Source organism: Culex quinquefasciatus, chromosome 3 (genome assembly GCF_015732765.1).
Source record: "Culex quinquefasciatus strain JHB chromosome 3, VPISU_Cqui_1.0_pri_paternal, whole genome shotgun sequence".
NCBI classification, from domain to species: Eukaryota; Metazoa; Arthropoda; class Insecta; order Diptera; family Culicidae; genus Culex; species Culex quinquefasciatus.
The window spans coordinates 158,116,804-158,133,187 of record NC_051863.1 but is presented as its reverse complement, the minus strand read 5'-3'; the positions used below and the strand labels follow the sequence as shown (position 1 = coordinate 158,133,187).

At 44.5% G+C, this 16,384-nt stretch overlaps 1 protein-coding gene across 1 annotated transcript; it reads left to right on the top strand.

Annotated features, from left to right (window-relative positions):
* The first annotated feature begins 6,397 nt into the window (after positions 1–6,397).
* LOC119769314 lies at positions 6,398–11,705 on the top strand. The gene is made up of 3 exons (XM_038261302.1): positions 6,398–6,487; positions 6,553–9,537; positions 9,606–11,705. The coding sequence occupies exons 1-3, from the start codon at positions 6,398–6,400 to the stop codon at positions 11,703–11,705; spliced, it is 5,175 nt and encodes a 1,724-aa protein (XP_038117230.1).
* The last annotated feature ends 4,679 nt before the right edge of the window (positions 11,706–16,384 follow it).

Sequence of the window (16,384 nt, the reverse complement as noted above, 5' to 3'; positions counted from 1 at the left end):
ATTCCCGTTGTCGACACTTTTGGTTTTTTGTTTGACGGATGAACTTTTTTTGCAAATGAACCTCGAGAGAATAGTTCTATCGCCCATCTCGAGCTGTGTTCTCTGCGTCCGTGAATGGTACCACTATTCTCTCGACTCGAGACCATCATTCTCTCGGACTAGCGCTGCCAGTTTTGGGTGTATTAATTTGTTTTTTTTCCTTTCACTAAAATTTTGTTATTGAAACACTTTTACGTGTGAGCTGGTACTACTTCTGAAAATATGGATAATATATGGATAAAATATGGATAATAATATGGATATATCATTTGATCAATAGTATATTGTATAAAATAAGGGAATAATATCATCTATCAAATAATGATAGATAAAATGGATAGATGTCACCAAATCAAGATTTAACAGCTCCAGCAGGATTTGAACTTATCATCAAATGCCACCTGAATCGTAATTCTTCTAAGACTTCTTCCAGAAGTCTTAAATAAAATTTCATTCTTTAAAACATTTATTATTTCTCTAAGAATACAAAACTGTATCAAAATTACTTAAAAATCAATAAATAAAATGTTTTCAAAAGGCAAGCCACCCTAATCGCAACCACGTACTAGCTCACCAGTAACTGCCATAGTTTTCAATGGCAGCCATCCCGCATCGATGTAGGTACGTTACAGCGCACAGTTTCAGAAAAAAAAGTTTGGTGCCGGTGCTTTTTTAATCATCGCCTTCGGAAAACAGTTTTTCAACTTAATTATCGTTTCGGTAATTGCACCTTTCTCCAGCTCCAAAGTGGGCCAACCGCCCAAATGTAGGCAACGCCAACTGAGTTGATAGTGAATAAAACAACTGAAAACAAAACAGTTTTCTCACTTTTTTGTTCACCTCATTTTCAAGCGATGGCGTTTTAAGGAGTGGAGTGGTGGGTGTTGAAAACGATCATTTATTACACGAAGGGATGACACTAGAGAGGAGGGGGTGTTGCAAGCTTAGTTGGTTTTAGCGTGAAAACTCCAACGACGCTGCGAACGACCTGCCACTTTGACTGCACTATTTTGTGCAGTCAAGTGTAACGTGGAATGTAACTACTGTTGGGGGGGTGTTGATTAATTGCACGATAGCGTTGTTTGGTGGTTTCGAACTTTATGGAATTTAGAATTTGAAGCAATTTTGTAAATAGAATCATTAATTTAATAGTAAAATACAGACAAATGATACAATGTATTGGAGAGTTAAAAAAAACTCTGCTTCAAATAAAGACAAATTTAAACAGCTTCAAAAAAATCTCACCTTTATAGTCTGGTCTATTCCCGAACAAAGGTGAACCTTGGTAATGAATTCACCTCCAGTTCGAAATTTATAGACCAGGTGTTACATTGTTTGATTTATGTTGATGCAATTTAGATCCACTTAGCTCCAGTAGTAACAGCATCGACCTGAAAAGTTTACTCTATATATTTGAGCAACAGTTTGCTGTTGAATCATTTTTTGCTATCGAAGTTATCGAACATAAATTCCAAAGCAAAATATTAGCAGAGCTCTAACAAATTTTAATCCGCAGTCACAGTTTGATTTATCGACACGCACACTTCAAACAGGTAAACACATTAATTCCACAAAATATCGCATAAACAAATCTCCCACTTTGGTAGAGTCGTAAAAAAATTAACTAACAAACTAACGCATCCATTTGTCACCTGGTAGAAGCGTTCGGGTCATCAATAAGCGACAAATAGTAACAGCAATGCCAAATAAAAGCGAGCTTCCGAAAGAAGGCAAAAAAACCGCGGGTAGGCAAAATTAATTGTTTGCGTCAACATAAAAAAGGTAGACATAATGGCTGCCCACGAAGGAAAGTAATTATTCGCTCAAGGCCGTTTTAAGAATAAAGTATGACAAAACATAAAAAAATAGTTACTGTTTTTTTATAATCTTTTTGCAAAGTAGTGAAATAAAAAACTTGAAAAAAATTACTTTCACATTTCAAATTTCCAAACCAACTCTAATTACAGTATACAATACATAATTAAAATGCAATGGGGCAATTCGACATAGAATGAGCTATTTTTCGGTGTTTTTTTTTTTTTTTTTTTTTTTGATGACCAAGTCTCCATACAATTTTGGCAGCTATCCTTAAGAAATGGCGATTCCGAACATTTTGTTTATATTAAGATGACAAAAATGGCTATGAAACAAAATCATTTGGCAGCGTTGAAAAATTTCCAAAAAAAAATCCTGTTTTTTGAAAAAAAAAAAAATGGAAAACAGTCGAAAATCTATCAAATTCAAATTTTAAACAATTGATAAGATCCAAAATAATTAACTTATGGCTTTTACAAATGTCGGGGTTAACAGTTAAAACAGTTTTAAAAGCTCTGCCATTTTTCGTTACTCAACAGTAAACATTTTTGAGACATGTCATTTTAAGGGAAATTTAATGTACTTCTCGAATCTACATTTTAAAAAATCATTTAAAATTTTTGTGTTTTTCTAACTTTGGAGGGTTATTTTTTAGAGTGTAATCATGTTCTACAAAGTTATAGAACAGACAATAATTTAAAAAAAAATGGTATATAAACATAAGGAATTTGCTTGCAATCATCTCAAATTATAGTGATTTTACGAAAAAAAAAATGTTTTCAAAAAATTAGTTTTTCGATCATGGCCGTTGACCGTCACCCGCGACAGACACAAACGACGAAACTAAGGGAAAAAATATTTGAATTCAGAAAAAATGCTTTCGGAGTGAATATGACTTATCTATAAAAATGTTTTATTTTTTTTGATTTTTTTATTGCAGCAAATTAAATTTTCATTGGAAAAATCTTGTGAACTCGACTGTATAACTTATAGAACCTTAAGTATGTGTCGGCCCCTTCTTCCCCATTACTCTTACTAGCCTTAATATAATTATTTCTACAATTATTTAAATTTATTGAACCCTTTTTTTCTCAACTATGGTCATTGTAAAAAATTAAATCATTAACAATATATGCGACAAAAGAGAAAAAAAATATTCACACAAAATTATTTTTTTTTAGAATTTTGATCTCACTAATTTTAAATAAAAAAAATCACTCATTGAATGTGTGACAAAAGGTCGAAACGCATAAGGTCGAATGGACAAAAGGTCGAATGCCAAAAGGTCGAATGGACAAAACGTCGAAAGGACAGAAGGTCGAAGTAAAAATAAACATTTTACAAAACAAAACTTTTCATGCGAGTAAATACACAAATACACCATATTCTTTTTTTGAGTCACCTTTTTTTAAACGATTCCCGATTTACGCAACTTTTTTTCAGTCATGACTTAAAATGAGAATGATCATGACTTAAATTGGGAATCTGACTTAAAACAAGAATCTTTGGGATTTCGTAATTTGTCGGTGTATTTTCAAAATGTATCAATCGTATATTGTTTAGTTATGTTATTGAAACATTTAAGCATGGTTTTGGAGCACCTGGGATGTTCTAGTCCATCCAAAACTTACGGGAATTTTGTGCAACTGGCTTTACCAAAGAAACAAGTCAAAACTTCAAAATTTTGACAACGAATCCTGCCCAGACTACTTCAGTGAGTGCGGTAGACTACAGTACATTGTTGTAGCAACTTATTGGGATGATCTGGGTCATCCAAAGACTCCCTGGAGTTATGACCTGTGGGTCTACCACCGTAACAAGCCAGATGTCGACAGTTTTTGACCCCGGAACATACCCGCATAACTTCTGAGTATGGTAGACTACTTTCCAGATGTGTTTGGATGTCCTGGGTCATCCAAGGACTCCCAAGAGTTATGACCTGTGGGTCTACTACCGTAACACGCCAGAGGTCGACGATTTTTGATCCCGGGACATATCCGCATAGCTTTAGTGAGTATGGTTGACTACTTTGCTGATGTGTTTGGATGTCCTGGGTCATCCAAGGACTCCCTGGAGTTAAGATCTGTGGGTCTACCGCCGTAACAAGCCAGAGGTCGACGGTTTTTGACCCCGGAACATACCCGCATAGCTTCAGTGAGTATGGTAGACTACTTTCCAGATGTGTTGAGATGTCCTGGGTCATCCAAGATCTCCCTGGAGTAAAGATCTGCAGTTCTACCACCGTTACAAGCCAGAGGTCGACGGTTTTTGACCCCGGAACATACCCGCATAGCTTCAGTAAGTATAGAAGACAATACACACTGAAGCTATGCGGGTATGTTACAGGGTCAAAAACCGTCGACCTCTTGCTTGTTACGGCGGTAGACCCACAGATGTTAACTCCAGAGTGTTCTTGGCTGATCTAGGACATCCAAACACATCAACAAAGTAGTCTACCATACTCACTGAAACTATGCGGGTATATTCCGGGGTCAAAAACCGTCGACCTCTGGCGTTTTACGGCGGTAGACCCACAGAACTTAACTCCAGGGAGTCCTTGGATGACCCAGGACATCCAAACACATCTGGAAAGTAGTCTACCATACTCTCTGAAGCTATGCGGGTATGTTCCGGGCTCACTAAAGCTATGCGGGTATGTTCCGGGGTCAAAAACCGTCGACATCTGGCTTGTTACGGCGGTAGACACACAGGTCATAACTCCAGGGAGTCTTTGGATGACCCAAATCATCCCAATAAGTTGCTACAACAATGTACTGTAGCCTACCGCACGCACTGAAGTAGTCTGGGTTGGATCCGTTGTCAAAATTTTGATGTTTCGACTTGTTTCTTTGGTAAGCCAGTTGCACAAAATTCCCGGAAGTTTCGGATGGACTAGAACATCCCAGATGTTCCAAAACCATGCTAAAAATTTTTCATAACATAACTAAACAATATACAATTGATACATTTTGAAAATACTCCGACAAATTACGAAATCCCAAAGATTCTTGATTTAAGTCAGATCCTCAATTTAAGTCAATGACAGTCTTTTTTTAAACGATTCTCGATTTAAACACCCCCATTTCGTTGTGTAAATCAAGAATATGGTGTATAGAAAAGCAGCTATGGAAAGATGATTTGAACGTTTTTATTTGATTTCACTTCTATACTCTTAAAAATTTAGAGGACTTCTGAACAAAACTTGCCCCCAGATTGTTGGAGACTTTTTTAAATGGGGGAAGGGGGGGGGGGGGGGGGTCAGAGAGAGATTCTATATAAAATATAAATAAATAAGATCGATCTTTTTATACACACCGTCATCAGAGGGGGGTTGGGTCTGGGGGCTGAGAATGGGTTATACAAAAATAATGAAATTTATATGACCCAATGTCATGACGGTAAAGCTATGTTTTTGAAGTCAGATTTTTCTTAGGATCAATTGTGACTTTTTCATTTTTCAAAACTTGTTGAAGATGTAACTTAAGAATTGTAAATAGTACGGTTAAGGGGAACATTGGGTTACTTAAAATTAGTTAATTTAGAATTTGTAAATATCTACCTAATAACCTAAACATAAATGTAAATTTGTGCCAACACGATCTGAAAGTGATCTAAAGCCGATCACACACATGCAATACACACATCGTACAGCAGATCGCTGTACAGCTCGAAGCTCTATAGGAGAAGAATTGTACTTAGAGTATCAGTTCGGAATAAACGATCACCGCGTACACACCAGTTTGTGCCCTTACACGCCGTGTTCTCTCTCGGAATAAAGTTTGTTGACCCGCAACACTTTTTCTTTGCTGTGTCCGAACGGTTCGATCGCGCGTGAATTCGCTAAGTGCCCTAGAAATCGGAACTTAGCCGATTTGGAGGCAAATCGCTTTGCTCTTGGGGATTGTGGCGCATCTTGACCGACCTGGCGAAAGGTGGCAAGAGCGGCCAGCGCTGAAGATTTGTGGTCTGCGGACGAAGAAGGGCTTGTGGCGACCCAAGCCCTCGGTCACCGTGGATAGACCGTGTGTGTGCGTGTGCTTAACCGGTGCTACACAAGGTGTAGCAAGGAAAGCCCTTCGATCCCGGCACCGTTCGCTCTGTGCTGAACATTAGTGGTCCTTCGAGCCGGATCGAAGGCCATACGGACCGGGAAGTGCGCGCATTGGGTGATTACGGGCCACGCGGCCGTCCGAGCTACTGTCCCGCGGATCGGGATCGGGATCGTCGCCATCGCGCTGGGAGGTTGTACCAAGACGGGTACACCTCGTTCGTCGTGTGTGTGGGACATACCGTACGCGGTATCGTGCGCGCGCGCGCGTGGAATTACGGTCACGCGTGCCAGTGTCGTTGTGGTAGAAATACCAGGTCGCGCGCGAGTGTTACAGGTCGTTCTGCTGTTGCTGAGCAGTATCTGTGGTGGTGCTGCTGCTGTTGAAGAGGTGCTTGACCTGCGCTGCGGGTGATTGACCTGTAAGCGTCGTTTGCTGGAACGAGATCGTCGCGGGAGAAGACATCTTTGCTGGTAGCTGTTCAAGCCGTCGAGATGCCGCCTAAGGAAGCGACCAAAGTTCTGGCCGAGCGGTTGGCCAAGCGCAAGGGGATTCTCGCGCTGCGTGACAACATCGAGAAGTTTGTGAGCAAGTTCAACGGCGAGCTGGACATGTGCCAAGTGTCAGTGCGACTCGATTCCTGGATCAGCTGAAGAACGACTTCCTGGACGTGCAGAACAACATCGAGAAGTTGGATGAGCCGAACAATCTGGACGCGAACATTGCTCAGCGGGTCGACTTCGAGCAGCGCTACTGTGACATCAAGGGATTTTTGCTCTCCAAGCGACCTGTCGATCTCAACCAAACATTGGAGATGTCTACGATGTCTCACTCGCACTCGCACAATTTCCACCTGCGTCTCCCGAAGATCGAATTGCCGCAGTTCGACGGAGACTACTCACGCTGGTTGTCCTTCCGGGACACTTTTGTGTCGATGATCCATGCCAACTCGGACATACCAACTGTAGCCAAGCTGCAGTACCTGCTGCAGTCGTTGGGACCGACAGCCAAGAAGCCTTACGAATCCGTCGATATCAAGGCTGACAACTACTTCACGACGTGGTCAGCGATACTCAAGCGGTACGACGACAAGCGTCACCTGAAGCGACAGCTGTTCAGAGGTTTGTACGATTTGCCAGCAGTGCCAGAGGAGTGTGCGTCTGCGATCCACAACTTGGCTGATGACTTCCAACGCCACGTGAAGGCGCTCGAGAAGTTGGACGAACTTGTGCAGCATTGGGACACGCCGCTGGTAAACATGCTGTCGTACAAGTTGGATCAAGCGACGTTGCGAGCGTGGGAGGAGAAGAATAGCGAGAAGGCCGACGTTAAGTACGACGACATGATCGAGTTCTTGTACCAACGGGTACGCGTTTTGGAAGCTAGCGGATCGGAGTCCAAGCAGTCGGCATCGGCAAAGGTGACCGGTTCCTCATCGAAACAATCTCGGCCGAGGTTCGTTGCCAACGCTGCCTCTTCCTCCAGCTCGAACGGTTCGTGCTTGCTTGGGTGTTCGGAGAACCATCATCTACGCAGATGTCCAGTGTTTCTTGGGAAGGATGTGCAGCAACGCCGAGACCTGGTTGCGCAGAAACGGCTGTGCTGGAACTGTCTCTCGGCTGGCCACCCGGCCAGGAAGTGTGGGTCCAAGTTCTCGTGCCAAACTTGTAAGCAGAAACACCATTCACTTGTGCACGTCTCGTCTCCGACGAGGGTTTCATCGACTCCTGCTGTGACTTCCGTCACAATTGATCAACCGTCCAACACCGCGTCGGCGAACGCGGCCCCGGTAGGCTCAAGTTCTACCACTCCACAAGTCAGCATGGCAGTGCAAACTGCATACAACACGGTTCTGCTGGAGACGGTTGTGGTGAATGTGGTTGACGATCACGGCAAGAAGCACAAGGCGCGAGCGTTGCTGGACTCAGCTTCGATGTCAAACTTCATGTCGGGTCAGCTGGCAAAGAACCTCTACAATCGGCCGATCAAGGTGGACGTCGCAGTAGCTGGGATTGGAGTTTCAACACAACGAGTTCGCAGCGCAATCACAGCCGCGATCGAGTCCAGGAACACAACGTTTTCTACGAAGCTGGAGTTCCTGATCCTGAGGCAGCCTTCTGCAGAGCTGCCAACCGTGCCGATAGACGTGTCGACATGGAAACTTCCGGATATTGTGCTGGCAGATCAACGCTTCAACGTACCTGAACCGATCGACCTGGTGATCGGCAGTGAATCGTTCTGGGAACTGCACACTGGGCGGAAGATCTCGCTTGGAGCAGGTCTTCCATGGGTAGTTGAAACGCACTTTGGTTGGGCGGTATCTGGCACCGCATCCGCTGAAACTACCTGCATCCCCCGCATCTGTCAGCTTTCAGCTGTGAACGATCGTCTGGAGGCTGCAATCCAGAGATTCTGGGAAGTTGAGACGATCCCGGAAGGCCCCGCTCACTCTGTCGACGAGAATCGCTGCGAGGAGTTCTTCGCCAAGACGACCACCCGTAACGCTACAGGAAGGTACGTGGTTCGTCTTCCCCTGACCGATAACCCTGAAATCGTCCTGGGGGATTCCAAGACCATCGCAGAGCGCCGCTTTCTCGGCCTGGAACGTCGATTGGATCGAGATCCTGCGACGAAGGAGGCCTACCACAAGTTTATGCACGAGTATCTGTCGCTGGGCCACATGGAGTTGGTGGACGGACCTGTGGACTACCGGAGGCCACACTGCTACTTGCCGCACCACCCTGTCTTCAAACAATCAAGCACAACGACGAAGGTCAGGGTCGTCTTCGACGCGTCGTGCAAGACGTCGTCCGGCTACTCGGTGAATGAAAAGATGCTCGTTGGACCGGTCGTTCAACCGGACCTGCTGTCGACGCTGCTGAAGTTCCGGTTTCAAGCGGTCGCACTGGTGGCGGACGTCGAAAAGATGTACCGTCAAGTGCTCGTGCATCCTGACGATCGGCCTCTGCAGCGGATTGTTTGGCGATTCAACCCGACGGATCCCATCTCGACCTACGAATTGCGGACGGTCACCTACGGCACGGCAAGCGCTCCCTTTCTGGCAACCAGAACGCTCGCTCAGATCGCGCAAGACAACAAAGAACTCCACCCGGACGCTGCTGAAGCTGTTGCACGAGATTTCTACGTCGACGACTTGATCTCTGGTGCGCCGGACGTGGAAACGGCGATCAAACTGCGCCGCGAGATATCTACGATGCTTGCTGCTGCTGGTTTTCCGCTCAAGAAGTGGGCGTCTAACGCCCCTGAAGTGCTACGAGACATTCCACCCGAGGATCTTGCACTTCTGCCGGTTTACGACCTGCAAGATGGTCAAACTGTAACCACACTCGGCATCGTTTGGGACCCACAGACAGACACCCTCTGTTTCCGGGTCCAACTACCACCCCCTGCGTCGGTGCTCTCAAAGCGCAAAGTGATGTCTTACATCGCACAGATTTGGGACCCGTTTGGACTGGTTGGTCCAACAACATTGAAGGCGAAGCTGTTTATGCAGCGCTTGTGGGCGCTCAAACACAAAGGAGAAGCCTGCGCGTGGGACACCCCGCTCCCACTCAAGATCCAGCTGGAATGGAAGGAGTTCCACATGCTGCTGCACATGCTCAGCCAGGTCAAGGTTCCGCGGTTCGTCTCTACGCCTGGCGCCACTATCCAGTTGCATTTTTCTCCGACGCGTCGGAAAAGGCTTACGGCGCCTGCTGTTACGTCCGAGCTGCGGCCGCCAACGGAGTTACCACTCGTCTGCTGTCCTCGAAGTCCAAGGTCGCGTCGCTGTCGTCCCATGACTCGATCAACAAATTGGAGCTAAATGGTGGCCGGCTCTCTACGCAGCTGTACAAGAAAGTCAAGAAAGCCCTGAACCTGTCTGATGCCGTTCCAGTCTTCTTCTGGACAGATTCGCTTACGGTTCTTCACTGGTTGAACTCTCTGCCCAGCCGTTGGAAGACGTACGTCGCGAATAGGGTGTCCCAAATCCAGCTGTGCACTAGCCGCCATGTCTGGGGACACGTACCCGGCGTCGACAATCCCGCCGACTACATCTCTCGAGGACTGAGCCCGCTGGAACTGCTCGATTGTCTGTGTTGGTGGTTTGGGCCCCTTTGGCTGAAGCAAAACCCGGACTACTGGCCAAAAACTGTGTTGACAGCCGCAGACGCTTCAGCTGTAACCAAGGAAGAACGCAAGGTGCCGATCGTTGCGATGACCACCGTCGAGGCTGATTTCAGCAACCGTGTTTTCAGCTTGACCTCGAGCTTTCCTAAGCTCCGTCGCGACATCGCATTCTGCCAGCGCTTTCTTTCCAAGCTTCGTGAACGCTCGGTGCAACGGCGCGATGCACCTGAACAGTACGCCCTGCTTACTGTTGGAAAAGTAACAACCCCTCTATCGGTTACGCCGCTCTCTACGCACGAACTCCAACACGCTGAATTCTCGCTGGTGCGCCTAGCGCAGCAAGAACACTACGCTGAGGAGATTTCTGACCTCTCTGGAGGTGAACGGGTGTCCAAGTCGTCGCCACTCAAGTGGTTGAACCCGTTTGTTGACGTTAACCGTATCCTGCGAGTCGGTGGCCGGCTTCGGAACGCCAAACTGACTCACGAAAGCAAACACCCGATTGTTCTCTCTGCGCGACACCCGCTAACGGCTCTGTTGGCTAGTTACTTCCACGAGAAACTACTGCACGCAGGTCCCGCCCTCATGCTGGCCACTCTCCGCCAGAAGTACTGGATCTTGGGCGGACGAAACCTGGTGAAATCTGTCTACCATCGCTGCCACACCTGTTTCCGCAGTAAACCCACGCTGGTAATCCAGAGCATAGCAGATTTGCCAGCATCGAGGGTCGCACCAACTCGTCCGTTCTCTGTCTGCGGCGTTGACTACTGCGGGCCGTTTTATATCAAGTCACCTGTACGCAACCGCGCCCCCACCAAAGTCTACGTGGCCATTTTCGTTTGCTTTTCGACCAAGGCGGTCCACATCGAGCTGGTGAGCGATTTATCCACACCAGCATTCATCGCAGCTCTACGTCGACTGGTCGCCCGCAGAGGACAGGTTGTCGAGTTGAATTCTGACAACGCGACCGCCTTCAAGGGTGCTGCGAATGCACTGCACCGTGTGTACCAGATGCTGAAGGTCGAACAAGTCGATCGGAATGAGATTTTCACCTGGTGCGCAGAGAACGGGATTCGCTGGAAATTCATCCCACCACGCGCGCCGCACTTCGGCGGACTGTGGGAGGCGGCGGTCAAATCCGCCAAAACACACCTACTCAAGACGATGGGCACCACTAGTGCCAACTACGAGGACATGCTCACACTGCTGGCGCAGATAGAGATGTGCCTCAACTCTCGCCCACTCACGCCCATGCCGGACGACCCGGCAGACGCTGAAGTCCTGACCCCGGGACATTTTCTCGTCGGGAGCAACCTCCAAGCCGTTCCGGAAATGGACCTGAAGGAGATTCCAGACAACCGCCTCAACAACTGGGAGCTGACGCAGAAACGAGTCCAGCAAATCTGGGCACGCTGGTACCCCGAGTATCTGCAGCAGCTGCAGTCACGTGCGACGAAAGGTTGCAACCCACCTGTCGCCGTCGAGGTCGGCAGAGTCGTCATCATCAAGGAAGACAACGTTCCGCCTGCAAGCTGGCCCCTCGGAAAAATCGTGAAGCTGCACCCGGGAAAAGACGGCATCGTTCGGGTCGTGACCCTGAAGACAGCAGCGGCCAAGGAAGTCGTACGTGCTGTCGCCCGCATCGCTCTCCTGCCAACACCAAGCCAATGATCATCATCAAAGTCCAGGTAGAGCAACCCATTGTGGGAGATCTTGCTCGATGCGCACCTGCGCATAGTCCAGGTAATTATGTTTCCAATAATCCACATCAACCCGTTCGATCTACCTGGTCTTTCTTTTTCCGGTTTGGCGAGGATGAGCAGTCGAGGCAGAGCGAGACAACTCGCACCAAATCCAGGTAGAGCAACCCACTTGGGAGAACTTGCTCGATGCGCACCTGCGCAGTGTACAGGTAATTGCGGTTCCAATAACCCACACTCGCAAGTTTGATCTACCTGGTCTTTCTGTCTTTCTCGGTGGCGAGGACAAACGCTGAGGCTGAACGAGCCTTGCTGCACTTCACCTGCATCGGAGCATCCCACACCTGTTTGCTGCACCAACGAAACAGTGCAATTTTGAATTAGGGAAAATGCTAGAGTAGGGAAGTGTGATTAGAAATTAAGTAGTTTTAGTTGAAATGCTGCCACATTTCAAGGTGGCCGGAATGTTGAAGATGTAACTTAAGAATTGTAAATAGTACGGTTAAGGGGAACATTGGGTTACTTAAAATTAGTTAATTTAGAATTTGTAAATATCTACCTAATAACCTAAACATAAATGTAAATTTGTGCCAACACGATCTGAAAGTGATCTAAAGCCGATCACACACATGCAATACACACATCGTACAGCAGATCGCTGTACAGCTCGAAGCTCTATAGGGAGAAGAATTGTACTTAGAGTATCAGTTCGGAATAAACGATCACCGCGTACACACCAGTTTGTGCCCTTACACGCCGTGTTCTCTCTCGGAATAAAGTTTGTTGACCCGCAACACTTTTTTCTTTGCTGTGTCCGAACGGTTCGATCGCGCGTGAATTCGCTAAGTGCCCTAGAAATCGGGACTTAGCCGATTTGGAGGCAAATCGCTTTGCTCTTGGGGATTGTGGCGCATCTTGACCGACCTGGCGAAAGGTGGCAAGAGCGGCCAGCGCTGAAGATTTGTGGTCTGCGGACGAAGAAGGGCTTGTGGCGACCCAAGCCCTCGGTCACCGTGGATAGACCGTGTGTGTGTGCGTGTGCTTAACCGGTGCTACACAAGGTGTAGCAAGGAAAGCCCTTCGATCCCGGCACCGTTCGCTCTGTGCTGAACAAAACTATTTAAATTTGAAAGAATTTAAATTTCTTTAAAATATTCCACGATTTTTAGGTAGTTAAGTAAAAAAAATCTTTAAAAAATATTTAGAGGTCGACCTTTTTAAAAACAACTGCTCATGTTTGAAAGATTAAAAAAACTCACAAAAATATGATTATAGTCAAGAATAGGATGTTTAAAAAATAAAAATAAACTTCCAAAATATTTTAGTAGTCGAACTATTCTTTTGAGAAACTGATCATGTTTGAAAGAAAAGAAAAACTCAAAAACTTATTGACAAAAAGAAAAGGTTGATTTTAAAAATAAAATAAAAACTTAAAAAATATTTTAGAGATCAAACTTTGTTTTTTTTTTTTCAAGGAACTGCTCATGTTTGAAAGAATGGAAAAACTCACAAAAATATTTTAAAAATCAAAAATAGTTTTTGATTGAAAACAAAAAAAACTTCCGAAATATTTCAGGAGTTGAACTTCCTTTCAAAGAACCGCTCATGTTTTGAAGAATGGAAAAACTCACATTCGACCTTTTGTCCTTTCGACGTTTTGTCCATTCGACTTTTTGTCCACTTTTGACCTTTTGTCCATTCGACATTATGTCTTTCGACCTTTTGTCGCACATCCATTTTGTATATGCTAAAATGAGTGTTAGATCCTTTTTTTTCTAAAAACCTTTTTAAAAAAACCCACATAAGAATCTTTTAAGTTTTTGATAACTACTACTATTACTATTATTGGCACTACGCCCCCCGGGGCATGGCCTTCCTCTAACGTGGGATTTCTGCTCCAGCGCCTCTGACGAGACAGGAGAAACCGGGACCGACGTTTTACTTCACCATCCGATAGAAGCTCAGTGGATAAGGCGGGAATCGAACCCGCGTCTCATAGCATCATCGGGATCGGCAGCCGAAGCCGCTACCCCTGCGCTACGAGACCCACACTATTCTATTTAAATTTTGTGTATGTTGGAAAATAATACAAAAATCCCAATGAAAGTTAAAATAAACCAATAAAACCACTTTCAACAGATATATTGAATTAGGGGAACAGCGTCTAATTCCAGCGTGCCTCTAATGTTGGCAGGTCAGAACTTTGACATTCAATTAAAGCTAATTAAACGCGTTTTCAACTGAAATCGAGTGATAAATAGCTCAATAAGAAGTGAGCAAGCAAGTTTCTATCAAAAGTTTTGCAAAATTAGTTGTTTAAATAGTGAAAATCAGCAAATTGGATGGAGTTGGGAGCGAGAGCTAAACCTGCCAATCATACGAGAACTTCCCCTATTCTTTCAAAAACATATCAACTTATTTGTAACGAATTTTAAAAAAAGATAAAAACGACTATTCAGAAAAAAATATAAAGATTCAAAAATCATGCAAAAGTTTCAAAATTTCGATGGAAATAATTTTTTTAAATGCATTTGACACTAGTTCCGATGTTTTGCAATCATTAGTTTTCCATAAACGTAAGATATTTATGAAAACGAAAATTTTAGCGAAAAATTAACTTTAACAATTTTCAAAAATTCAAGAGATTTTTGAAAAAAAAATCCATGTATGGTGAAAATGATTCTAGACGGAGGGGAATTGCACTTGAATTTCCATGGAAATTTTAAAGTTTTTTTATTTGTCGTTGATTGCCGGGTTGCCAGTGCTCCAAACTTTACGACAAATTGTTAAGATTAGTCTCGCTCAGCATGGCAAAAATCACCGGTTGCCCAATCAATTCTGGATTCACTTACGCTTCGTGACTGATTCAATTTCGACGCCCACGCACTGTCGTTTGTGAATAATATGGCAACAATCTTCCCCTCTCCCCTCTTAAATTGACGTCACTGACTGACTGTCTAGCAGCACTGCTTTTGTGCTCTGCGGTGGTACGATTTTTCCTTTGACAATTGACTCAATTCGTCAGCAGTGTGTGTATGTGTTTGTGTTCTACTGCTTGTACATTACCAACGTTGTAATGAAGAGAAATAAATTATTTGATTATATTACTCGAGTATTGGTGTTGTTTTGGAGGAACTCACCGAGCAACAACAGAAAAAAAGTGTCATTATTGTCCACCGTATGAATCGATTGGGACAGGAATATGTGGCTCAATTTTAATTATTTTAATGTTTTTTTCTTTTTTTAAGAATATTTTTTTCAATATCACTTTTTTGATTATTTTTACAAAAAGAAATCCAGTTTTTTAGGCGCTTTGATGCATTCAAGACATTTTTCCTCCCCTAACTTAACCCAGCAAAAAATCGCCTCATCATTAACTCGCTCCCTTTGCCACGTGGTTAATTTATTCCAAGACCAAGATGTTGATGACTACAGAGCCGAACATCGTCACCGCCAAGTAAACACATTTGTTTGCTTTCTTTATTTGAATTCCATTGCTGTTTGACGACCTGCCTCCCGCTACACACAGAGGTCCTTAAGAAATCAGCCAAATTACCTTAATTTCTCTAGACGAACGCCGACGATTTTGTCGCATTGGGTACGGGGAGAAGTGACACATCGTGAGTCAGTCGGTTGAGTTGGTTCTATTAATTAATGTTGTGTCGTGGTCAAATGATTGCTGCAGCAACATCGAATCCAGCATGGTTACTACTTAAGTGGCTAATGGGCCATGTCGGAGGGCCGTGAACGGCACGTGGCACAGATCTGAGGGGGGCACCGAAGGGGGTCAATGGGAAAATAAAACATTTCCGCAAGCTATTACAACTGGTGCTAGTTTTTGCTTGTGGAAAATAAACATAAAAATGATTTACTTCCAAATCAGAAAATGAAATCAAGTACAAAAAAAGTCTAACAAATCGTCCCTGGTGGATTCAAAACCCTGAGACAAACTATGTGAAAATTAATTCACACGAGTTCTTGTTCAACTTTTAATTTAAATCACCCCTTTTTGACACACAACTGCAATTGCACTCATTGCAAACAATGCTCTAATTTGCAGTTGCACCAAATTCTCCTCGTTCGTTCATCAAACAACAACCCCTTCAAAATGAAGCACCCCTTGCGACTAACCCGAAATTCAATATTTTCAAAGGAAATTTCTTGCAAAAAAAACCCTTGTCCCTTGTTTTACGAGCCGCTAATCCGGCGATGACAAATTTCGCAAAGTTTGAAGGAAAAAAAAATATCGTTCAAAACGAACCCCTTTCCCTTATTAGTTCTGCCAGTTTTGAGGCAATCGTGGCGGGCTTCATTAGATATTATTTATCACCTTGGCTCGATATTTTTCCTTATCCCACAGTTGAGGAAAAAAAGGGGAAAAAGGAGGAACACACACGCGTGCCACCTTTTCGGAAGCCCATTCATTTCAGGAGCAGCGACTAGATTGGCACAAGGGAACACAATTCAGTGGTTCTCCTGTTTCTCTGCGTTTTTGGAAAGGAAGTTTCCCTTGGTGTGAGCTGTTCTGATTTTGAGATATTTTCTTGATTTTCTTGTACGTTACATACTTTATTTAGGAATACACCCCGGCTAATTTTTTTTCAAAGCATCTAATTTTATTTTAATACTTTGTGAAGCTTTCTTATTAAT

What these genes read in the sequence shown, in the direction of transcription:
- LOC119769314 (XM_038261302.1), top strand. Translation starts at nt 6,398, where the DNA reads ATGCCGCCTAAGGAAGCGACCAAAGTTCTGGCCGAGCGGTTGGCCAAG. An exon ending in GTGACAACATCGAGAAGTTT is followed by an intron (nt 6,488 to 6,552) that starts GTGAGCAAGTTC and finishes TTCCTGGATCAG; the next exon opens with CTGAAGAACGACTTCCTGGA. An exon ending in ACATGCTCAGCCAGGTCAAG is followed by an intron (nt 9,538 to 9,605) that starts GTTCCGCGGTTC and finishes GCGTCGGAAAAG; the next exon opens with GCTTACGGCGCCTGCTGTTA.